Source organism: Eubalaena glacialis, chromosome 3, assembly GCF_028564815.1.
Source record: "Eubalaena glacialis isolate mEubGla1 chromosome 3, mEubGla1.1.hap2.+ XY, whole genome shotgun sequence".
Lineage (NCBI taxonomy): Eukaryota > Metazoa > Chordata > Mammalia > Artiodactyla > Balaenidae > Eubalaena > Eubalaena glacialis.
Window position 1 is genome coordinate 120,970,224 of NC_083718.1, and position 24,587 is coordinate 120,994,810.

The 24,587-nt window shown below is 39.9% G+C and overlaps 2 protein-coding genes across 3 annotated transcripts in view; one reads left to right on the forward strand and one right to left on the reverse strand.

Moving 5' to 3' along the window:
• Positions 1–67: 67 nt before the first annotated feature.
• Positions 68–13,890, reverse strand: DNASE2B (deoxyribonuclease 2 beta). Of its 2 annotated transcripts, none has more exons than XM_061186410.1 (6): positions 13,778–13,890; positions 10,591–10,768; positions 6,674–6,755; positions 4,174–4,269; positions 2,638–2,835; positions 68–408 (listed from the first exon to the last, which is right to left on the reverse strand). In XM_061186410.1, the coding sequence occupies exons 1-6, from the start codon at positions 13,888–13,890 to the stop codon at positions 68–70; spliced, it is 1,008 nt and encodes a 335-aa protein (XP_061042393.1). The 2 variants fall into 2 exon arrangements, with proteins under 2 accessions (XP_061042393.1, XP_061042392.1); XM_061186409.1 differs by having other exon boundaries at positions 4,174–4,335.
• A 7,758-nt stretch (positions 13,891–21,648) lies between these two features.
• The window catches only part of LOC133087154 (uricase), a 32,794-nt gene continuing 29,855 nt past the window's right edge, over positions 21,649–24,587 (forward strand). The window contains exons 1-2 of the mRNA XM_061183934.1: positions 21,649–21,652; positions 22,451–22,515. Coding sequence (XP_061039917.1) covers positions 21,649–21,652; positions 22,451–22,515 — 69 coding nt within the window. The remainder of the gene's footprint in view (positions 21,653–22,450; positions 22,516–24,587) is intronic.

Below are 24,587 nucleotides of genomic sequence, written 5' to 3' on the forward strand. Positions count from 1 at the left end.
TAGATCTAGTAGAAGAAGATCCCATATCAGTGTTGAAAATGATAGCACATATGTCCTTTCACCAAGTTTAGTTACAGTTCTCATAATATAAAACTAATCCTTGGAATGCTTGGTAAATACGCTGATTCTGAGTACAAATGAATCCTCCACTTCTGAAGGCTTGGTGGGGGCTCCGATTTAGGTCTCCAATACATGTCCAGCGATTTTTGGTGCCCTTTTGGGAAATACACCATTTGGCATGATCCTGATAAGAGCTGAAATAAGATTGTCTAGACAACTTAATTGCCTTGACATTGTAGACATGGTAAGGAAGGGAGCAGTTTGAAGGAAGCTCTTGTCTCTTTCGCTGCCAGGTTTCTGTTAGCAAGTGCGTCTTCAACCGTTGAGCCATCCAGGCTGCAAAGATGTCTAGAGTTTATAAAGAGAAAAATAGTGAGGTTAGTATTTAAACTTAGATAAATCCCTGAAAATATCCTCGGGAATAGAATCATCACTCATCCCTGATATGTGGATGTCACAAGCACAATAATAACAACATGACTGAGAGAGTGGATAGGAGAACATTTTGTAAACGCTAAAGTGATATGCGAATAAAAGTTATTATCATTATTACTAGGATGATATTGGTCTCTGAAAACGTCTTCTATTCCACACATACAAGGGAGCAATATAGGTTTTTGTCCTGAAAAGACCTTTGGAAAGAATAAGGATAGAGCAGTAACCAGAGGCCAGCGTCTAGAGATCTTTATAAACCATGCCAAAGTGTTTGAATTTTGCTGAAATCAATGGGAAATTCTTTAAGGAGTGTTAGTGGGGAATTAATAGAAACTGATTTATGATCATAAATATCAATTGAGAAGCAATGTGCAGGATGAATTGGGAAGGCTACATTAGATTAGAGAGAGGAAAAACACCAGCTTGTCACAATAAGTGTGGTAACAAACACAGGTGTGAGCCGTGGCCATGGCAGAAAGTTTAGAGGGGGTAAGATAAATGTGAGAGTTATTAAGGACCGGGAACTGATTTAATTTGATGATTTGATAAGGGGGAAGAGAAAAAAAGAGGGGTCAAGAGTTCTAGGGGACCATGCAGAATATGAGAAAAAGAGTGAGATATGTTAGGAATAATGATGAAATGAGTTTGACATGTTGAATTTTGTGTGGCTGTGCCACCCTGCGAACAGAAATGTCCCACTCACTGATGAATACATCTGTCAGAACAGAGGTCTAGGGTGGAGATCTAGACTTGGGAATCGCCTAGCAGGAATATGTATATGCGATAAGGGTGAGTAGAGGACCACAGGGCAACCTAGTCACGTAAGGAGTATGCAGAGGAGGAGGACCTGGCAGAAGAGACTTATAAGAAGTGGGAGGAAGACCAAAAGACTGTATACTTCCAAAACTCAGGGAGGAGAATGTTTCAAAAAAGAAAGGTTCCAACTGTGCCAAATTCTGCGGAAACTATTTCTGTCCTGTTAATTTTGGGATCTCTAATGCCTAACACAGGCAAGTAGTAGGCATTCAGTAAATTTTATTCAACATTAAAGGAAGGAAGGAAGGAAGTTAGGAAGGAAGGAAGTTAGGAAGGAAGGAAGGAAGGACGGAAGGAAGGAATGAAGGAACGAATGAAGTAAGTTAGGAAGGAAGGAAGGAAGATAAGAAGTTAGGAAGGAAGGACGGAAGGAAGGAAGGAAGTTAGGAAGGAAGGAAGTTAGGAAGGAAGGAAGGATGGAAGGAAGGAAGGAAGGACGGAAGGAAGGAAGGACGGAAGGAAGGAAGGAAGTTAGGAAGGAAGGAAGGACGGAAGGAAGGATGGAAGGAAGTTGGAAGGACGGAAGGAAGTTGGAAGGAAGGAAGGAAGGAAGACAGTGAGGTCAATTAAGATGGCCATTGGTGACTGGGGAGAGACTGTAATGTCTACAGACAGAGAAGCAAGACTGTAGTCAAGGAGCAGTGAGCAAGTAAAGACCCTGAAGAGTTTTCTAAAAGTAAATTTAGAAGAAAAAAAACAGAGATATAGGGAATCTAGAATTGAGGGAGGGTTTTTAGGAATGTTTATATTCTAAGGGGCTTGTAGAGCAGGAGAGCTGAAGTAGAAGAGGGAGAACAGGTTGAGTTTATGAAAGTATTCTGAGGCTGGGATAGGTTCCAGGGCACAGGGGGTGCACTGCTTCTGTTTGGATGAGAGAAAACTGGTAAAAAAAGAATGAAAATAGCTTAGGTTGTTGAGGGTGGGGTGTGCTCTTGAAGTGGTTTCTTCCTGGTGATTTCTATTCTCTCTATGAAGGAAAAGGTGAAGAGGCAGGACTTGAGGGTAAGGAAGGCTTAAAATAACTACTTAGGGAGTGAAAGAAAAAGGAGACAGCTTGGTTCTGTGCCCAGCTGAGGCTGGAGACTGAGTTTTTACTGGCCTTTGGCTAGATGGTTGTGAGATACTTTTGTGGTTGGATCAGCAACCCTTCTATTCAAGTGGCTAATATTTTAATTGGCCCTTGGTGTCCCTTCTCCCTTTCCTTTTTTTGTCCTCCCTCCTTTTCTACTTCTACTCCCCTGAATAATCAGAATATTTCCTCCTTGCAATCCAAAGTGAGTCCAGCAGCAGTGTAATAGCATATTGTTTGATGATGGCCTTTCGTACCGTCAAGAAAAGAATCAGACTTTGCAAAATGGAGGAATTTTTGTCCCTGGGCTGACTGAAGTGTGGTGAGATGCCGGCCAGGGATCTCTGATGAGCTGGATCTGGCACACAGCTGGGGCATGTGAACGAGCTCCTGGTGAAAGGTTACTGGGATGGAACAGCTATAAATGTTTGGGTTGCAGACCAAGAGCTGAGAATCTGAATCAAGAAACAGTAAAGAAAAGTTGAGAATTAAGACACAAATGGAAATGCTTGTTGGTATTTTAGATCTTGTTGTGAATTAAAAAACTAAACAGAACGAAAAACAAAAACAGAAGTATTCCCTTCTTTAAGCCAATAGCCTTCAAACTTTTAGTTAAAATAGTTGACACTCCCTACTTTCCAGGCATTGTTATGTGGGTTTACTAATTTAATCATAAGAACAACCTTATTATTAGGTAAGTTCTTTTATCATTATCCTCATTTTATAGATGAAATTAATGGAGAATTTATGTCACATGCCCAAGGTTATAAAGCTTGTAACTGAAGGAGTTGGTATTCAAGCCCAGGCAGTCTGGCCTTGGAGGCTATGTGCTTTTTCTCCCATGTGTACACATACAAAAGTAGAGAACACCCGTGTACTGATCATCCAGCTCCAAGAATGACCAACTCATCAGCATGCACACCTAATCTCTATGCTATTAAGCTCTCTAATCATTATAGGAGCTCAGCTAGTTAGACTAGGGCTTAATTTGGGTGAGAGGCTCAGTAATCCTTTCCATAAGATGGAAATTTGATAAAAAACAAAAATATTCTAAACCTCCTATATCCAGAGGCAAATCACTCTTTACTATTTAGCAGCTTCCTCAGTAAAAAGTGATTGGTAAAACACCATTCCTACTTCTCTTCCCTATTCCTACATTGGATTTTCCAAATCCAAGTATGTTTGGCCCTTTGAGCTTGAGATCTTAAGGGAAGATCATCTGGTTTAGGCTCAGAAGTGTCATGTTGGTGGCCTATAGGCAACATGAGGTCTACACAATTTAAAAAATAAATAAGATTGAGACCATATTTGAAAATCAGAGGATCTATCTCTCTCTTTCCTTCCCTCTCTTCTATTCTTACATCCTCCCCTAGGTTTCTGCTTCCTCTAAAAAATATGGAGATGTAGGTCTGTATTCCCACAGAACCACAGTATAATGGAGCTGAAGCTTTTGAGGGAAGCTAGGGGAGAGTCAACAACCCAGTTTGTCACTGTCCCCACTGCCCATGCAATGTCCACTTGTGTCACCCATTTTTGTTACCTGCCTGGCCCCTGTAGACATTTGAAACTACTGCCTCTGATCAAGTTCAAAGACTTCATTGGTGGACCAGGAAACTGAGGTCCAGTAAGTGAGCCTGCCTGAGATCTCACCAAAGCCAATATTAGAATCTAGGTATCAGAGGGTTTATGAATAGAGAAGCAAATGAAGTGATAAATTTATTAATATATTTCCAAATCCCTTCTTCAATATTGTTATCTCTCTCTCTCTCTTTTTTTACACACTCTAGTGTTACCTATTGCTTCATACTGGTTGTACTTGAAAGTTATGCAGATGCCCGTTTGTCCATTTCGTCTCCCTGTGGGTGGATAATCATAGCCTTCTTCAGGAATTGGAGGAAAATGGGGAATGGAATGAATCAACCAGAACCCCTGGACTCTGTTCCACAGAAGTAAACCTACCAAAGATACAGTAAATACAGATAAATTAGAAAAACAAAGCTCCTTTAAAAATACAGAGTTCAAAGCTACAACATTTAAGCCCTTTATACTTCATGCTAATTTTTTATTAGGCTAATAATTACAAGGATCATGCTCTTTTTCAATAATTTCAAAACCAATTCAGGTACACATCATATTGCCCCATTACTGTTAATAACCCACCACAAAAGGGAGCTAGGGCAGCCACCCTGTGAAGAGTTGAGAGACATTTCATGTTGAAACTACAAGGAAAATTTGTTTTGGCAGAATGCAAATTTGCTAAATTGGAATTTGACCTTGTTAGACTATGTAGTCACCTGGCAAGCTTCAGATAATGTCTTTACTGCTAAGCAGCTAAGCTATTTTCAAAAGCCAGCTAAAAAGCAGAGTTGAAAGAGAAAATATCAAATGAAAACATGTACTTGCAGTAATTTATTGTGAGAAACTGATGCTCATTTATGTGCAGAATTCGCCCAGTTCCACAAGCTTCAAAAAAGAGGCAAAGAGAAAAAAACCAGGGAAGCCATGTTCTAAAGCACCCCAGTTAATTGTATTTAGTAAAAATCTCCAGAGCAGACTAACATGAAAGCCAGAAAAGAAGAAAACAGAAGGATTTTCATCATCTTGTGACATGGCACAAAGAACCCTGTCCAACAGGCATCTATGACTATTTCTGTGTTTATAAATATATCAAGACAGTTTTGGTATGCTAACTAGACTTTCCAGTTTGCATATGACCATGGAGACATAAAAGTCATGTTTGCCTTAGTGTTAGAGCAGAAACCAAATGCCTGCCAGTTATTTCTTTTTCAAAGAACACACTTTAAGGAAGCAGAGTATTTGTCAGTGACTTTGTCAGTGGCTATGGAATCAATACCTGTGTCGAGATGGAAAATGTTCAAAGTTCAGTTGCCTCACAGAGCTGGATGATCTTCAGGGACTCTCTTCGGCCCAGATGAGTATTGCTGTTTGTCTGAAATCCTAACTTCCTGGTACAAATGCCACAGGATGTCGGGACACCTGTTGGCAGGGAACTCCCCAATGTGACATCAGGTCCCACTCCTTTTCCAGTCTTTTTTCTAAACCCTTGTATCAACTAACAGGGTGGAGTGAAAATGGTGGTGGGAGGTTGGTAAAGGAGAGGTTGCAGAATGCGGCATATTATAAAAATTGTTGGGTTCCATGCAAATAGGACCATCAGGAAGGCAACTTAGCTAAATCAAAGGCTTTCAATGCTCATGACATTTGGCAGCCATTACAAATTATGTTCTTAATCAGAGGTTGCAAACAGGCAGCCCACAGGCCAAATCTAGCCTGCAGATACGTATTATTATGCTTGCAGAGTATTTTTTAAAACTTCGAACTTATTACCAACATTTAAAAACTGGGGAGATTTCCCACAAACTCTAATTTTCTCTGGAAAAATTGCATTCCCATAAGGCAAGCTGAGTAGTAACTGCTTCCTTAGACCAAGTATATACTCTCCAGTTCTCTAGTTACCTGCCAGTTCAGCCCCCTTGGCTTGCTGACATCACTTGCCTGCCTCTGAAGGCATTTGAGTTTGGAACCTTCTGAAGAATACTTGTTGCCATGGAAAGTTATTCACAGTATATCAAGTTGAAAAAAGTTCGAAGTAGTCATTACAATAGTTTTATAAAAATGTTTCAAAATATGTATCATAGAAAAAGTAGAAAGTATTAAGTGTAATTATCTAATGAGTATCAGGATTACAGATTTTTTGTTTACTATCATTTTGAATTTTTCAATAACACACATATATATATACATAGTTTATAAATCGAAAAATACCAAAAATCACTATAATAAAAATTATTATAATTATAATTATAGAACAAAATATATAACAACAAAAATTACTATAATATAAAAATTATTTAAAAATACTTTTTCAAAAATGTTTACTGTATTTCAAATGGAACTTGACACTAAGAAGGGTGAATTTTACTCTATGCAAATTATACCTCTATAAACCTGACTAAAATGTGTGTACAGTATACACACACACACACACATATATAGTCTCGCTGGTATTCCCAGTAGTCAATACTTGGATTTCTTCTTTAAAGTATATATTAAAAGATACATTAAGAAATAAAATGGGATTTGTGAGAAGGATATTGCAAAGTCAAAGTATATCATTATAACCTGTGACACAGAAATCACTCATTTTGATAACTCAGACCATTAAAAAGAAAAGTTATCTTTTTAGTATGGAGTATAAGACTACTGAAGATAGAATGTTTAAGAAAATACTGATTTCCAGTAGGAAAGAGAAAATAAGAGCCTTTGTCATACCTTTGGTGTGTCCATACTTTCTGCTGTAATTCATGAATTTAGGGACTCCATCATTGTATATTAAATAGGCTGTGTTGTTATCCTGCAGGAACATTTTAGGGTTATAATGGCATAAATCTTTCACTCATAAATGCTCACAACATTTCTACCAGCTACCGGCCTGCAATACGGAACTTTCATTAATACACATGAGAAGTCATCCATTCCCCTAATAGGCAGCTTTCCCATCGATATGAATTCTGTGACGTGCAAGACAAGGGACAAGAAGTCCATTCTCAACCATGCATGGTTTTGTCTTGTGTGACAGGAGCCCTGTGCATTGTGATGTGTGTGTGAGGGCAATATTCCTATTTCAATTATTTTGGACCCATGTTTCTGATCTGGCAACTAGTGTATAATAAAGGGGTACTTAAATATTTGTTCAGGAAATGCAGTAGGAACAACCAGCCAAGGATTACAGCTAAGCTTTCTCCATTGATATTATAGGCACAATGCAGAATTGGCTGTCAGGGTCTGATTTCCTCTGCCTACTTTGTGCTTCGCTGCTTGGTCATAACTTCCTGTTTAATCAGGATTCCTCATTCTCTGCTTCTACTACCTCCCTGATAGGGGAGGATTTTTCTTCAATCCATTTCTCCTGTCACTTTACCTTTTCAACTTGACATTTTCCTGCTTAAAAAAAGTGGTATAATTGAATGTGATAATGGATTTCCTCTGGTAAGGCAACATGCGAGTACATTCTCCAAACAGTTGGTCAAATCTCTGAGTCAAAATGAAGCTATTATTTTGATAGCATCTCTTTGTCATGTTTTGGAAACTTGCTTATATTTGTTCTGTGTCATTCCATTTCAGTTGTGTCATGATACAGTGACTTTTAATGAAGCCAATGATGTCAATATTAAAAAGTCTCAGTGACATAATTAAAAGCAGGAAAGGACAACCCATCCCCTTAAAAAAAGACCCTTGCTTGTCTCTCAGAAAAAAAATCAATAACTGAGTTTCTTACAGTTGCTTCATTATTTGATATAATCTAAAACCATTTTTTCAAAAAAGACACAACATAGTCTCTACAGCATTCTTGGCTACTATGTTTAGGAATATTTAGGAAAGTAAGCTGTTTTCTTACCTGCATTTTCCGTAATTGACCATCGCTACCGTTGGCGTTCAGATTCTCCACTGGAGAACTCTGACAGTTAGTTATTCTATGAGCCTGTATGGAATGCGGTAACAAGGCCGTTGTGTGCCTTTGGGGTACAATGTGGAAGCCCTCTGGGAAAATTCGGTAAGGAACTTAATTCTTCTAATAGATGAAGTTTATCATTCTAACCAGAGGTATAACAGCCAGCTAAGGTAAATGGGATGTAGCTCTAGTGAAAAGAGGCTCTCTCATAAAGGGGAAAAATCATGAACTAAGAATAGGACCTGGAGATTATCATATTAAGTGAAGTAAGTCAGACAGAGAAAGACAACATCATATGATATCGCTTATATGCAGAATCTAAAAAAATTGATACTAATGAACTTATTTACAAAACAGAAACAGACTCACAGACTTCTTAGAGAACAAACTTACGGTTACCAGGGGGGGGAAGGATGGGGAGGAGGGATAGATTGGGAGTTTGGGATTGACATGTACACACTGCTATATTTAAGATAGATAACTAACAAGGACCTACTGTGTAGCACAGGGAACTCTGCTCAATATTCTGTAATAACCTAAATGGGAAAAGAATTTGAAAAAGGATACATGTATATGTATAACTGAATCACTTTGCTGTACACCTGAAACTAACACAATATTGTTAATCAACTATGGTCCAATATAAAATAAAAATTAAAAAAAAAAGAATAGGCAGACCTAGGCTTGTGCCTCTAGACCTTTTTTTTTTTTTTTTTGGCCTCGTGGCTTGCAGGATCTTAGTTCCTCACCAGGGTTTGGGGTCCATCCCAGGCCCCCAGCAGTGGAACCACCAGCGAATTCCCAGGACATCTTTATTCCTTTAACACTTATGTTGGGTATTATTTCGACTACTGGATGTTGAATAAGAAGGGTACAGTCTCTGCCCCAGTCTAGCAGGGAATAATCAGGTAAATATAGGCAAATGTGATATAGTTTGATAAGTGTTATTATCAAGGTATATGGAGGGTTCTCATTTACAAAGGCAAAAGAAGGGATATTTTCCAACATAACCCCGATCTTGGCATAACTTGACATTTGAGATTTAAAACCAGTTGGTCTGATCTCACATTCTACTCTCTGTCAGAAGTTCAATTCCAGATCAGAAGGTGGGGAAGTTGTGTTCTCATAGTCACTTCTGGCACATAGTTCCAACTTCCAAAGAACACTCAGTCTTTTTGGTTGTTCTTCTTTGGGCTCCATGCCAATCAGACATGGAAATCAGCCCCTTTACTGTCATTTTCTTCCCAGAATCCACCACTCAAGACATGGCGTGTGAGCAGGTTTTACTGAAGGTATGAAACATTGAATGGTTTTACATCACCAAGCTGACCTGCCTCCAATCTCCCTCCAAGTTTTGTATACTTTTTAATTCCTAGCTCCCATCTACCCCTTCTTTATTTTGCAGAGCAGTTTAGCTCTCACGCCCTCCTAGGCTCTGGGGCTACTTTTGCACTTCCAAAGATCATTATTATAGTTTGCCAAATGAAGACCCATCTTCCCCAAATAAGATAAATGACAGAGGCTTTGCAATGTTGCTCTGGCCTTTCTCTTCTTGGGCAGTCTGCGATTGGGAGGGGAAGAATGTGTTTATTTTCTCACTGATGGGTTATACTCCAGGTTTTCCATCCCCAACCTTGGAAAGCAGAAGCAGCTACAGGTAGTTTTGCTTTTACAGAATAATCGATTAATTCAAAACAGGGATGTTGCTGAGAATGAACAATTTCTAAAAGCCTCTATGACAGTGTTTGGAACATCACATGTACTCAAACAGCTTACAAATAAGTTTTGACTTTGTAACTTGGTTCCGAAGGCTGGTCTTAATGACAGGTGAATAAAGTGAATATTTGTGCACAAGGTGATAGCTCTCTGCACATTTTCAGTAAATGCTCAAATAGACATATGCAGTGGTGCTAGAGTATAACTCAGTATTGTTGTGGGGATTAAATTAGTTGACATATGTAAAGACCCAACACGTTGTAAGTGCTGAGTTATTTTACATATTTACTTCTCTATAAATTATTGTTAGGAAATGCATAGATGAGTATAATTGGATGTTAATTATTGTTCGATTTTACTTGTCACCCCTGGTTGAAAAGCAGTATCTTGTCACTGAACAGCAGATGGTGCCTGGAATGTTGGGAGACTGCCCACATTGAGGCAGTTAACTCATTGCCTGATGGAGTCCAGATAGCAGGTTTAAGCTCCATATTCAGGCAAGTTAGTTCCAGGGCCTTGAACTAGAGCCCTAGCTCTCAACCCACTATTTTGAAAATGATTAATTAAAAGGAAGACCAAGTGGAACCCTTTACTTTTCCCACCAAACTCATCCCACCATGGCTTAAACAACCCATAACTCATGGCATATTGATCACAGATCTATATTGCATTGTAATAGGAGAGGGCTCTTCTCTCTATTTCCATTAAAGGAGTAAGGTAGCAAGTACTGAGCACATTGGCAGAGTTTGGCAGCTAAAAGATTTCAATATGTAATTAGTTCACACTTTGCCCAGTGATGCCATTGGACATAGTGCCGAACGTATCAACAATTTGGCATTGCTATGGAGTATGTTGACGTATTCCCTAAGGTCTTAGTTAGATTGATTCAGATTCTGAGCTAGCTTACTTCCAGTTGCTAGGATTGGGCATTGGGTAGACAAGGAGTTAAAATCTTTTGGAAGCCTTGGAGTCTGTATTATGCATTTTATATGATTCAAATAAATGATTAACTATAACATACCTCAGAAGCATGTGCTTCATATAGCTGTTGTAATGTCCTTCCCAAAACACTCTTGGTGGTATTCATTAGTTGCTTGCTCCTTCTCCAGCTTCTGGTTGCAGAGTCTAGGTATAGGTACTCTACCCCAGTCTCTCTACTTTCCTTGTCTTGCCTTTTAGGCAACTTATAAAATGTAAACCTAACAAAGGAAATAATTATGAATTACTAACATTTACTAACTGTTTCCCTGATGGCAGCCACTGTGTCAAGCACTTAAATGTATCATTTCACTTATGTTTCACAGAAGGCCTCTAAGTCTCAGGAAGGGGATTTGCGCAAGCTCTCTGCCTCTTTTTCCACCCTTACTGTTGCTCCTTCCCAATGAAGGAAATGCAAATCTGACTGTACATGTTCTAAAAACATTTACTGGCCTGGGGGGTGGGATCCCCGTAGTAGAAGTTCGCATACTTTGAGAATGGCTTCTCTGTTCTTTCCGCATGCTATAAGGCTGCGGTGGGGAGAATGTCAAGGCCCAGGCCTGGACTAGAGAGGTCTTAGATATGTTTTTCTCTGCTGCCTTAGGTGCTTGGCGTGCTCATCTCTTTGTAGCGGGCTGGCTGGGTCTGAGATTTGGGTTTAGGCATCAGAGTCAGTGGAGGCTTTCTTGAGCCTCTGGCCTAAGCCACATTCTTCAGCTCAGTTTATCAGAATGCTCTGCATTGAGGATTCAGGTCCAAGACCAGCCAATTAAGTAAGTGCCTTGCTTTCTTTACTATTGTCTCCTATCTGTATATCTCCTTTGGTTATCTCACAGGGAGCAGAGGTTGTTAGACCCGCATGGCATTCAGCCATTCTTGGATCATCTAGCCCAGGGTTTCTCAATGTGCTGTATTCACATTTTGGGCCCCATTGTTCTCTGGGAGCCTGTTCTGTGCATTGTAGTATCCCTGGCCTCTTCCTATTAAATGTCAATAGTGCTCCCCAAGTCGTGCCAATCAAAAATGTCTCCAGACATTGTCAAAAGTACCTGGAAGGCAAAATTGACCCGGTCTAGCCAAACACTCTTTAATAGCACAAACCCCACGATTAACCCTCAAATACTCACACTGGACCAAATATTGTAATGCATTCACTATTACCAAACAACAGTGTCTCACACTGCCGAGAAAAGCTTCAACGTTCACTTGGTTCTCATCAGTCTTATGCTTCCATTTATGCTCTTTCCTGCCCTGTCCAGGCTTTCTTACTCTCAGGGCCAGGTCCTCACACATGGCAGGAAACATGAAATTATTCTTTGATGCTGACCTCATGTTCCTCTGCCCTTTAACTCTCACAGGTAGTTGTAGCAGCTCAAGACTGTGCCTCCCTGTCTGCTTAGCTCAGCATTCTCTCTGACAGATATTGCTAGGTAATATGTCCATTCAGTTGTGGCAAAAATAAAATTTGTATATTGATCACAATTTGGTGGCCCACCAGTGAAATGTTTGTCAACTATCATGGCACACCAATTAAGGAGTAGTGCTTTTAAACACTTTCCTTGGGTGACCATCTCCAATTATAATCTGAAGATTTCTGAATCTATTTCTAGCCCAGATCTCTATGCTGAGGTCTAGATAAACCCAAATACAAAGATGTCTCAGAGACCTCCAACTCCATATTTTCGAAACCAAGTTCACAATATTTTGCGACTTTACTCATCCCCTGCTCTTAGGGAACACATCCACACAGCCACAGAAGCCAGCAACCTGCAAGTCTTTCTTAACTTCTTCCTCTCTCCTACTACCCTGTGCCTATCCATTACCAAGTCCTCTCAGGGTGTTCTTCCTCTCTATTTCCTCTTCTTTAACTTGGGTCTATACTTCTCACCTGTAACACTGCCAAAGTCCTATTGGTTTCCATGACTCTAGACTAGTCCCGAGCCAGTTGGCCTTCAGAGTACTGCCAGTGGGCTTTCTAAAATGCAAATCTGACTTTATCAAGTCCCCACTTGAAGTCTCTCAGTAGCTCCCTTTCAAGGTCGAGTTCAGACTCAGCAGTTCAGCACATGAAGCCCCTCATGACCTGGCTCTCACCTGTCTCTCTAATCTCCCCTCTCCCCTCCTGCCATTTCCCCACGTTCTCCCGAAGCACCAACTTTACTTAACTGCTTCCAAACTCTCCTCACTGCTTATTGCCTCTGGACCTCCTCATTGCTTCTTCATTGGCCTGAGATGCCCTTGCATCTCCCTTGTTTTTCTAACTAACTCATAATTGTTCTCAAAACTTAGCTCAAAACTATTGGGTTGGCCAAAAAAATTGTTCAGGTTTTTCCGTGTGATGGTATGGAAAAACCCGAACGAACTTTTTGGCCAGCCCCATACTTCCCCAGAGAAGCCTTCTGGGCTCTATCCTCCCCAATGCCCCATCTAATGCCCCATATATGGCCTTACCACATAACTATGAGCTCCTCGAGGGTAAGAACTATGTTTTGTTCGTATTTGTATTTTCAAAACTCAGCACAGGGCTGGTGTGAGCTCAGTAAATGTTTGCTGAGAGACCGATTGAGTGGATCTATGTTCTCTAGCCTGAAGTTTAGACAAAGCTTGATGCCAACCATAAAGGCAAACCTAAACACCCTAATTGAAGAGTGAAAAAGTGATTAAAGCTTTCGGAGAATCCATGACTGTCACGCAAAGCTGTGTTTCGTCTCTTTGACACTGCAGGAGACTGGTGACCTACCACCCTCTCCAACAGCTGCCTGTGCTGTCCAATAAACAAGGTTAACCAAACAGTGCTCTGTACCATCAAGCCCTCTTTCTCCTTCACATAAGGAGACGCTCCGGTGTCAGGAAAAAATTAACCTCTCTCCTTCATCAACTCTAAAAGGATGTTGGAAGGGTTCTGTTAGGAAAGCCACAATGCAATTAAAGGAAATTGCCAACTGAGAGAAGCTGTCAGCTCTAATGCACCTCTGTGGCCACCAGCCTTGCCCTGCTGAGAGCATGAATCAGGCCCACGAGGGGCTGCTAAGCTCTTTCTCAAAGGGAAGCTCCCTCATTCAGAAGCCTACCCCTATCTGGATACGTGGCTCATTTACACACTTCAACTTGCTTTCTTCTTAAGGGGAGAGGTGGAGTGGAAGTCTCCTGAACTTCACAGTGCACCAGTTAGCCACCAGTACTCTGGCTTTCTATCTGCATGCACCAAGCCTCACATTTCATTTACCTACCAATCCACAGCTTCACCTTCCTCGTTTCTGCACGATATTGTTGTCGCCTTCACGATCCCAAAGAGGCCAAGGAAGAGCAAAGCCAAGGGTGCTTTTAGAAGTCTTGCTGTCATTTTCTATCTGGCACCTTTATTCCATGGCACAGCAGGAAACTTCCTCCATGGATCGTGGAGTCTGAGTTTCAAGTCTCTCAGACTGTGCTGGCTCTGACATTTGATTCCATTTACTTCTGCCATTTGCTGTTTAGGCATTTTCAGAATGGGACGAATCCCATGTAATTGTGTGATTCTGTCACAACATGCCAGCGTGACTCCGAATGCCTTTGTGCTGAATTGTTGACTGCTGAATAGTTTGCAGTGTCATCAAAAAGTCCTGGCGAGAAGAAAAGGGCTGTATAGTTAACTCTTGGGAGTAAACATCATGTAGTATGAAATTCAGTGGACAGGAGAACTCTGGATTGATAAATAGATGTTGAATAAAATCTGTTTCATGTTTTTCCTCTTATGATTGTCTCTCTATGAGTGAGAGCAAATGTTTGTGGTTCAGACATTACACAGAAATGACAAAACTTTATATCTTAGTAATAATTAGGATCTATCACTTGTAATATTCTCTATCTTAAGGAAACATTTCCTAAAGGGTACTTCAAAGGCTTGCTTCAAAGAAAGAGCAAATTCAGTTGTATTTTACTGAAGATGTTTACATAGCCTCTCCACCTCCTGGTTTTAGCCACTCAGCATGGTGCTTTACTTCAAAGAGGCCTTGGTGTCCAATTGGTTGCAATGCAATCAGGTAAACATATTGACCGCTCATGCTTCAGATCAAATAAAAATGTTACAAACATCTGTTTTGCCCAAATTATTCTTTCCCATTCTTGAAACTGAATCTGAAGTTGAAGGCAAAGGGAAAATGGCTCATTTCCATGACTATAAAAAGGTGAGACGATTCTCTTTTTGGAGGAGGGAAGAAGTAGATAGGCATATGAAAACATTTCTTTAAGTGCGTAATGCCTTTGAATCAATTATTAAAGATGCTGTAATAATAAATAGCAGTTTACTTTATGCCTGAAAATCATTATGGCTCTGATCTGTCCCTTTGCTTATGGATCCAGATCAGAGTCACTTAGAGATTCAGACTAAATTGGACCCTTGCAAACTGGATCACTTCTATGGTTGATCTGGTGTTGTTCAGGATTCTTGGGCTTTATAAAAAAGGAAGGGCTTAGAGCTCTTTCTCCTAAAACGGAATTTTGTGAGGAATGTTATGGACCACCTGCCCACATTTTCCTGTGGTGCTGGCAAAAAGGGACCTCAACCCAAACCTGCTAAATAAGAATTCTTCCAGTTGGGCTCAAGAATCTACATTATTTACAAGTTTTTTGGTGATGCTGCTGCACCCTAAACTTTGAGACTTACTGCCCTGAGGCCAACGTTGTGCTGTATCTGGTTTCACAACCTACCAAACTGGTAAACCGAGAAGCATTTTTCTGACCATTCCTCCATGGGTATCATTTTATTTAATGTATGTGTTTACTGCACTCAGAAAAAAAGGATTTCAGCAACCCCAAATTTTCATCAGTTTTTAAAAACATTTCATAGCATGAAGTTTACTTTTCTAAGTTAAAGTGAAATAAATTTAATTTTATCTTGTGATAACTTTTGGTATTATAATGATAATAGGTGAGTACACTAAGCTTAGGATTCATTAATTCATATGCAGAATGCAAGCAACTTGTTTTCATTTACGTAGGCTAAAGAACATTTGTTGAATAGGATATAAAATAATTCCCGTTTTCTCCTCATTACATGCTTAGCACAGTGCCTGGCAAATAGTAAATGATCCATAAGTGTTAGCTAAGATTATTTTTACTACAACCTGAGCCCTTCCTGTGATTGAGCTGCAGGATATCTGTATTAGGATGGTTTTGCTAAAGCCAATTTTATTTCAAGGTCTGGAAAAATGCAATTAATTAGGTTCTTTCCTTTCAGGTGTCACTTTCAATAAGCTTTCTTATCTCCGTTGTTGCTGACCTGATCATGCTGATTGTCAGTCAACAACCTTCCTTATGCAATCACTAGGTGTCAAACACTGTACCGGTGGTTGAGGGGTTCCAGGGATTCCAACATTACCCTAAAGCCTAGATTCCAGTGTGTCCTGGGTTTTTACTAACAACAGCAAAGTAATGTCGTGGAAGGAAGCACAGTGAATTCGGTGGATGGAGAAAATGCAAACTGAGCAGAATGTTTTTCACATTACCCACTTTTGAAGCCCAATTAGTGCAATATTATGAAAATAGCACGTCTTCTTCACAACCTGATTACCTCTATAGAGTAGAAATAGTAGAAAATCCCTTCATTGTAATTTGGCCAAGTATAGTGAACAAAGACGAGTACTTTACTTGGTAATGGGCTTCTTTTTTAATGGTTGAAAGTTTGCATTCATTCATCCAATAATCCTAGAAAATCTCAGTCTTATTTTAAATTTAAGTACAGTTTACAATGTTGTGTTAATTACCACTGTACAGCAAAGTAATTCAGTTATACATACATATTCTTTTTTTTATAGTCTTTTCCATTATGGTTTATCATAGGATAGTGAATATAGTTCTCTGTGCTATACAGTGGGACCTTGTTGTTTATCCATTCTCTATATAAAAGCTTACATCTGTTAACCCAAACCTCCCACTCTATCCCTCCCTCAACCCTCTCCCCCTTGGCAACCACCAGTCTGTTCTCTATGTCCATGATTCTGTTTCCATTTCATAGATAGGTTCATTTGTATCATATTTTAGATTCCACACATATAAGTGATATCATATGGCATTTGCCTTTCTCTTTCTGACTTACTTCGCTTAGTATGATAATCTCTAGTTGTGAAAATCTCAGTCTTGATCTCTTCAAATTTTGCCTCTTCCACATTCTCTCTATCATATCTTTCTAGTACATTTTTAATACTATTCTTTAAAAAAATTTTTTAATTGTTGATTTACAATGTTGTGTTAGTTTCAGGTGCAGAGTAAAGAATATATATATATATCCTTTTTTTAAACATCTTTATTGGAGGATAATTGCTTTACAATGTTGTGTTAGTTTCTGCTGTATAACAAAGTGAATCAGCTATATGTATACATATAACCCCATATTCCCTCCCTCTTGTGTCTCCCTCCCACCCTCTCTATCCCACCCCTCTATGTAGTCACAAAGCACCGAGCCGAACTCCCTGTGCTATGCGGCTGCTTCCCACTAGCTATCTATTTTACATTTGGTAGTGTATATATGTCAATGCTACTCTCTCAGTTCGTCCCAGCTTACCCTTCCCCCTTCCCGTGTCCTCAAGTCCATTCTCTATGTCTGCGTCTTTATTCCTGTCCTGCCCCTAGGTTCATCAGAACCATTTTTTTTCTTTTTAGATTCCATATATATGTGTTAGCATATGGTATTTGTTTTTCTCTTTCTGACTTACTTCACTCTGTATGACAGACTCTAGGTCCGTCCATCTCACTACAAATAACTCAATTTTGTTTCATTTTATGGCTGAGTAATATTCCATTTTATATATGTGCCGCATCTTCTTTCTCCATTCATCTGTTGATGGACACTTTAGGTTGCTTCCATGTCCTGGCTACTGTAAGTAGTGCTGCAGTGAACATTGTGGTACATGACTCTTTTTGAATTATGGTTTTCTCAGTGTACAACATGGACCTACTGTATAACACAGGGAACTCTACTCAATATTTTGTACTAACCTACATGGGAAAAGAATCTGAAAAAGAATATATATATTCTGATCCAGATAAAAGTCAATGTTCAACTCAAAAGTAGCTGAATATATATATTCTTTTTCAGATTCTTTTCCCATGTAGGTTATATTACAAAATATTGAGTAGAGTTCCTGTGCTATACAACAGGTCCTTGTTGTTTATCTATTTTATATATAGTAGTGTATATATGTTACTCCCAAATTCCTAATTTATCCCTCTCCCCAACCTTTCCACTTTGGTAACCATAAGTTTGTTTTCTATGTCTTTGAGTCTGTTTCTGTTTTGTAAATAAGTTCATTTCTAGTTCATTTTATGTCTCTCTCATATATTCTATCTCATGTGTGTCTGCATTAATCCCTGATTCTTTACTTGGATCAGTCTCCCAGTTCTCTAATTCTCTCTTTGGTAAGATTAATCTGTTACTTTACCTCTTACAAATAACTAGTTCTTTCTTCAGTTGCATTCAATCTGTTTCTTAATCCACTTACTAGTGCATTTCTAGAAGTTCTGTTGGGTTATTTTTCAAATTTTCTTTGTCTTGTTTATAGTGCCTTATTTCTTGCTCGAGAGAAGCTATTCAACCTTCTCTTTCATTTCTGCAAAAATATTAAATATATGACTTTTATTTTGTGTCTGATAATTCCAATCTTTGCCGGTCAGACTTTGCTACCTGTTATTTCTATGACTCTCTCTCATGATACTTTGCTACCATGTGTACCTTTGATTTTTGGTTATGAGTTCATGTTCCTTAAAGCTTTATGTGTGAGAATTTGAGGTTGAGATAAAGTTGGGTTTCTCCAGACCCTGGTCTGTGCTGGCTTCATCAAAGTGCAGTCATCCTGTGAGGACTCCTGGGAGTTAGACTGTTCGCTTTATTTATTTATCCTCAATAACTTTTTGAGGTATGGTTTACATATCGTACCATTTTCATATTTAAGTTCAACTTTATTTTTGTTCAAACTGTTAAAAGACTGTTAATATATAGAGTAAAATCTAGAACGTGACAGAAAGTTGAATGCTTGTTGCATCATTATTTTGATGAAATGGGATGAGACAAAGAAAATGACTCAGGCATTTGTAAAATAAAGAATTGTTTATGAAAAATGTGGTTAAAGGGAAATATAAGTAGAATAAGTGGAAGAGGACCAGACAGTTTTATTTGGTTAATTCCTATTCATCGCTTAGGGGGCTTGTGGATACCAGCTCCTCCTGGAAGCCATCCCCCATCTCTCTCAATCCAGCTTAGGTGTCCCTTACAATATAGTCCCAAAACCCACTGTATTTTTTCAATTAGAGTAATTATCATAATGTGTTCTAAATACTTGGTTTCTTTTCTGAAGTTCCTCTAGAAAGCAGAGGTCAGCAAACTCCTGCTGGTCAAGTCTGGCCCACTGTCTGTTCCTGTAAATAAAGTTTTATTGGAATACAGTCACACTCATTCATTTATGTACTATGTATAGCTACTTTATGCCATAATGGCAGAGCTAAGTAGTTGCAACAGAGATCATACAGCCTGTAAAACCTAAAATACTCTTTGATTCTTTACCAGAAAAGTTTATTCTACTCTAAAGTTTGTTCTAATCTCTATCAGGGCAGAATAGTGACTGCCTTGTTTGCTGTTTATCTCCAGCACTTACCACGGTGCTTGTCACTAGAAGGAATTAAATAAATAGAGATGAATGTATGGATTGAAAGAAAACGGTTTCAGAGACTTCAGTTTTGGGGTAATGCAGATTTTAGAATGAATTAAATCTAATCAGAGAAACAAATAAATGTGGGTATGTAGGTAAAATCCCATTATAAAGAACTTCACTATAATGTTATATCAGGGAGATAGCTGAGTATCATAAAAATAATCAGGCAAACCTGGGTTCCATGCCTGGTCCTACCTCTCATTAGCCATGCAGTTTTGACCAAACTATTTAACCTCATGAGTGTCAGCTTCCTTTTCTAAAGGTGGGATCCATGAGCTGCACCTTTACAAAATGCTATCAGGATTCGGTGAGATGCTGTGTTCATAGCCTCCAGCATGTAACTGGTACTCATTAAATGTTGGTTCCTTCCTACCTTGTTTCTCTTCTATCATGATGCAGTTATTTCTTTGTCCTTGCAGATGGACTGAAAACAGTCCTTTAGTGATATGGTTCTACTGACCACAAATAAGCCTCCATTACTCATGTTTTCAATGGTCCTGATCCAGAAAAAAGTCAATGTTCAACTCAAAAGTGGCGCCCCGTTGTTGAAGGCACGAAGCTGAATTTTAATCCTGCCCCAGAGGGCAAGCACTCTTCTTTCCTTCCCTTATTTCACAGTTTAAACAAACCCGCAATAAACACAGAATTCAGCTGAGCTTAGAATTTATCTGTAATTTAGAAAAATGACTGGAGTGCTAGAAAAACCAATGGTTTGAGCAGGGGGCATCTCCCAGTTTTGGGTAAGTTCTGCCTAGTATAGTGTAGGTAGAATAACACTGTTCAGTCTCAGTAGGGTCCTTTACACTATACCAGTCTGCCTGTCAGCTGTGTGACTTTGGGAAGCTCACTTAACATCACTGATCTAGTTTATATTAAAATAAGGGTCCTTCCCACCAAATCACAGGGTTTTTGTGAGGAATAGTTAAGATAATATAGGTCTTTAGTGGATAGAAAATTTTTAAATGGTATAGAAATGCAAGTTTCTGCAGTAGCATGCCCACCTCCCTCCTTCTGGGAGGGATCAGAATACTTCCTTTCTCTCCCTAATGAGTGTAGGGACTCTGACGTAGTGAGAAAGAATGTGTCACTTTGGGGCAAATGGTCGAGGTACTCCTCCTTCCTCTGTCACCCAGTAACTGTGTGACCTTGGCAAGTTACCTAACCCTAGTGTCTTCCTTTGTAAAACTTGGTTAAGGATATCTGCTTCACAGGGTTCTTGTAAAGGGTTAGAGGAACTCATATATAGAAATTTCCCATCAAACCCTCACTAAATTGTTGCTACTATTATTTTTATTTTCAAGTCTTATACATTAGGAAAGAGAAATCTTTCAGTGTATGCATTTCAGTAGAATTTCCTTCCAACTGCATGTTTGGAGGTCTCTATCAATTCTTCGCTGTGAGGTTTTCTGCTCCTATTCCTAGAGGCTCCTGAGGCCTTGTTCCAGTTCCCTGCCCTAAGGCTATTGGTACTATGGAGAGGCTGGCAAGAAGAAAATTAGCATTTCCCTTGACATTTAGTGATGAGCCTCTCATCCTTTGTAATAGGCAGAAGTATGAAAATAACGGAGCACCTGTAGATGGAGTCTTCATTAGGTGACAGGTCGCCCTTTCTGCAATAATTATGCATATGAGTCGTTATATTGTGCTTGAAACATCTGCTTGACAAATCCCTTTGGAGCCACACTTTGAACATAACTCAAGGCATATCCCCCCTTGATAGTAAAAATAAGCCACTCTACAGCCTAAAGCAACATGACATTTGCTAGCAGATATCAATATTTTTCCATCTGAGATTTAGTTGATCCTAAGCAGCCAAAAAATACCAGATGCCTCTAAGATTATTATTCATCATTATTGTTCTTATCTTTATGTATTATTAAGATCCAACAAAGTGATATTAAGATGGTTCATATGAGTGCCCCTTTTTTTCATATTAGTTCAGCGTTTTTCTCAGAAGTCTTCTTGTTCACAAATGCCCAAGAAAATAGCCAGGCAAAGGAAAAATCTAGGTGGAAAATTGAAAGAACTTCTCTAGCACATTCCAAAGATAGAGAGGGAGGCATGTCTCCACGCATAGTTCTTCCATCTATCACTGCACACTGCAACTGAATTGATATTTAAATATGTGTGATGGGTCCAAAATAGCTAGCACTTCTGTATTTCCCACTGTTATGGAGGGTAGAGATATGCTTACAAAAGCTCTTCTAATACTTGAGAGAAAATTCTAGTCATTTTAAAATTAAAATTTATAAAAGTTTTCCCTTATCTTTCCTAATATTTTTTCCACCTCAAATCCATCCACTGGGCCTTGTAGAGATTAACAGACTCCAGGCTAAGAACTCCTAGACCTGTAGTGACAACCTACATCACTTTCAATATGATGTGGAAATAAGAGAACACTCAGTATCTAAGCGAAAATGCGTAAGATTCATTTAAAATCTCTCAGAGTTCTCTCCAACATTACTTGCAGGCAATCAATGATTCTCTATCCCTTTATATTTGAAGACATGTCTAAGAAAAGGGAATTTTTCTTGTGTAGAGCCAAGTATAGATTTACTCCTACTGACATTTTGTCCAGAGTATTACTCTAGGAAATTGTTTCTTTTTATGACTTTGTTCCCTCAAGCCACACAAGCCTGAGGAAAGACAACCAAAGTATGAAGGCAGAAGTAGGCCATATCATAGCAGCAGTCTTTGATTTTAGCCACCCTAGCTCTGGATTGGTGTACAGTCATCTGACTATTGCTCTCCAACAGTAACTGGAAGGACCCTTTGATGCAAAATATGACATATAATTATTATTTATCAATGATAATCATAGCTACATTTATTGAACATTTCTTTTTTGCCAGGCACTTTTCTAAGTGCTTTATGTTTTTTTGTCCTGTAATCCTCACAGCAATCCTGCTAGATGGGCACTACTATTATTAATTTTATAAATGAAGAAATTTGCCTCCATTCACAGAGCTAATAGGTGGTGGAACAGAGACTCACACTTGGCCTGACTCCATCCTCTCAGCTACCCGCCCACCCTCCAGATGAGAGCAACCTTGGGATTTTACTGTACAGTTATCTTGGACATGGATCCCTGCCCTACACTGTGCGTTATACACAACAGGATTCTGGCACCTACTTCCGGTTTCTCAGACTGCAGAACTGGGGAGGTCGTATTGATGAGAACAGCCTCAGTCTGGCCTGGGCCGTTATCTGTTCTGTCAGGTCCTGCTGAGGGACTCTTGGGTGTCCCACGCCGTTCTTGTTCCATCCTGCTGCAGTCTCGGACGGTTACGTCCTCTTTATTCTGACTCTTTTCTCAGTGCACATGATTACTCAGCCTTTGCCAGAGCGTCACAGTCCAGGAGGGAGCTTGCTAAAGAGTGCTGACCTCTCCCGCGCGTGTCATGCATGAACCCCAGGATAGCTGCACGGTGCTAGAATGCTCTGTCTTATTAGCAATGTGAACACTTTGTGCTGTGTCACTAACTTTGTCTACCTGCGATTCTGCCCTTCCTGGCCCTTTATTCTCCAGCCAGCTGTGCCTGTGATCTCCAGGCTGTGGTGACCAGAGGGCAGAAGTTGCTTTCCTCACTTTCCCAGGAAGAAGAACTTCCTGATTGGGGTCTGAGCTGAAGCAGCTTTTCCTGTATTGCAATCTTTGGGGTACTTTCATGAACTATTCCATGTCACTACACAAGAGGTGCAGGTGGTGGGGCAGCATTCGGTCATTCATGATACATTTATTAAGCACCAATTGTGTTCCAAGCATTCTGCTGAGCACTGGGGTTGCCATGGCGACCAAGATAGAAATTGTTTCTGCTTTCATAGTTTACTGTTTTTGAACAAATCAGACCCATGAAGAGGCTATTGTAATGTGATTTGATAAAGACTCTGATAAGGCAATAACAGAGCATTTTGAGAGCACATAGAAGGGGCACCTCCTCCAGACTTGAAGGGCTGGGGCAAATTACCTAGTGGAAGTGACATCTGAGACTTAAAGAAGTTGAGTCAGAAGAAGTTAGGCAGGTAAAGAGATTGGTAGTTGGGTAGCAAGGAAGAGAAAGAATGTTCAAGAAAGAGGTAATAGCAAATTCAAAGGCTTACAGGCAAAGAAGAACACATGCAGGGCCTGGGTGACCACGATTAGCTCAGGATAGCTGAAGTGGAGTTTGAAATAGGGTGTGGCAAGGTATGAAGCTGAACTGATGAGCAGGGGTAGGGAAATGAAGGGTAGCTATCATTTAACCTTACTCTGTATCTCATGGGTACCACTTACTTTCAACAGACTAACCTACTTGGGTATTTAGTGGCAGGGGATGGGACTGAGGAGTAACATTTGTTAAGTCCTGCTGTGTGCCGAGGATGATGGAAGGTCTCAGAGACCTTTGGTCCTGGACCTCAGCCCATACCATCCAGGGACCCCAAGCCAGCCAAGTGCCTCCCTGGCCCGGGTAGAATCCCTTGCAGTTCGAGACATGCCAGAGTCTTCCTTCTGCTGTTTCCAGCAGTGCTCCCCACTCTAAAAACTAGTGCCCTTAATCAAGTTCCCCTCTGTTATCTCTTCTGCTGCTACATCCACAGCCAGGCCTGCCATAGCCACTCTTACTGGGGTTGACCTCACTGCACCACCAGGTACCAGGGACTGAGCCAGCCCTTTCACATTCACCAGCAACTCTACTTGTAGGGGCAGTTATCTCCATTTGTACAAAGTGGGAAACTGAGGCTCAGGGACATCAAATTATTTGTCACAAGCCACAAAGCTATAAGTGGTAAGGCAGAATTTGGACCTGGTCTGATTTCAAAGCCGCTACAGTCACACAACTGTGCCTCTTTCCCTGTCAGCATTATAGTTATTAGGATCCTTTAAGTCTGTTCTTTAGGTTTTCTTATTGATACTTTGCTTGAAGATGAGTCCCCCAAAGATTGGGTCAGATACATCCAAGGGGCCTCTCCAAGAGTTGTCCCTTACATGTGTCGCTCCTACAGAGGAAGCACTGAATTCAGACACCACAGACCTTCAGGGTATGTTCAATAACTAACAGCAGCATGCCCTACCAGGCTCTATCCCCAAGATTTAAGACAACCTTCACTACCCCACTTTGATCAAGAATATGACAATAATTTCTGATGTTGGCTAGCATTTTTAAATTCCTCCCAAGGGATTTGGTGATTTTTTTTATGCGTGTAGATATTTAGGCAGCCCTTGGCCTATCTGAGCATATCGCCTATGTGGGATTCGCAGATGAGGTTTCTTCTTTGCGACCCTCCCCAGATTCTCACTGCATGTTGTTTTTGGTTTACTTTTATTTTTGTCACCTTTTCTCACTACCATTTTAATGTTAATTTTTGTGCTAAATAA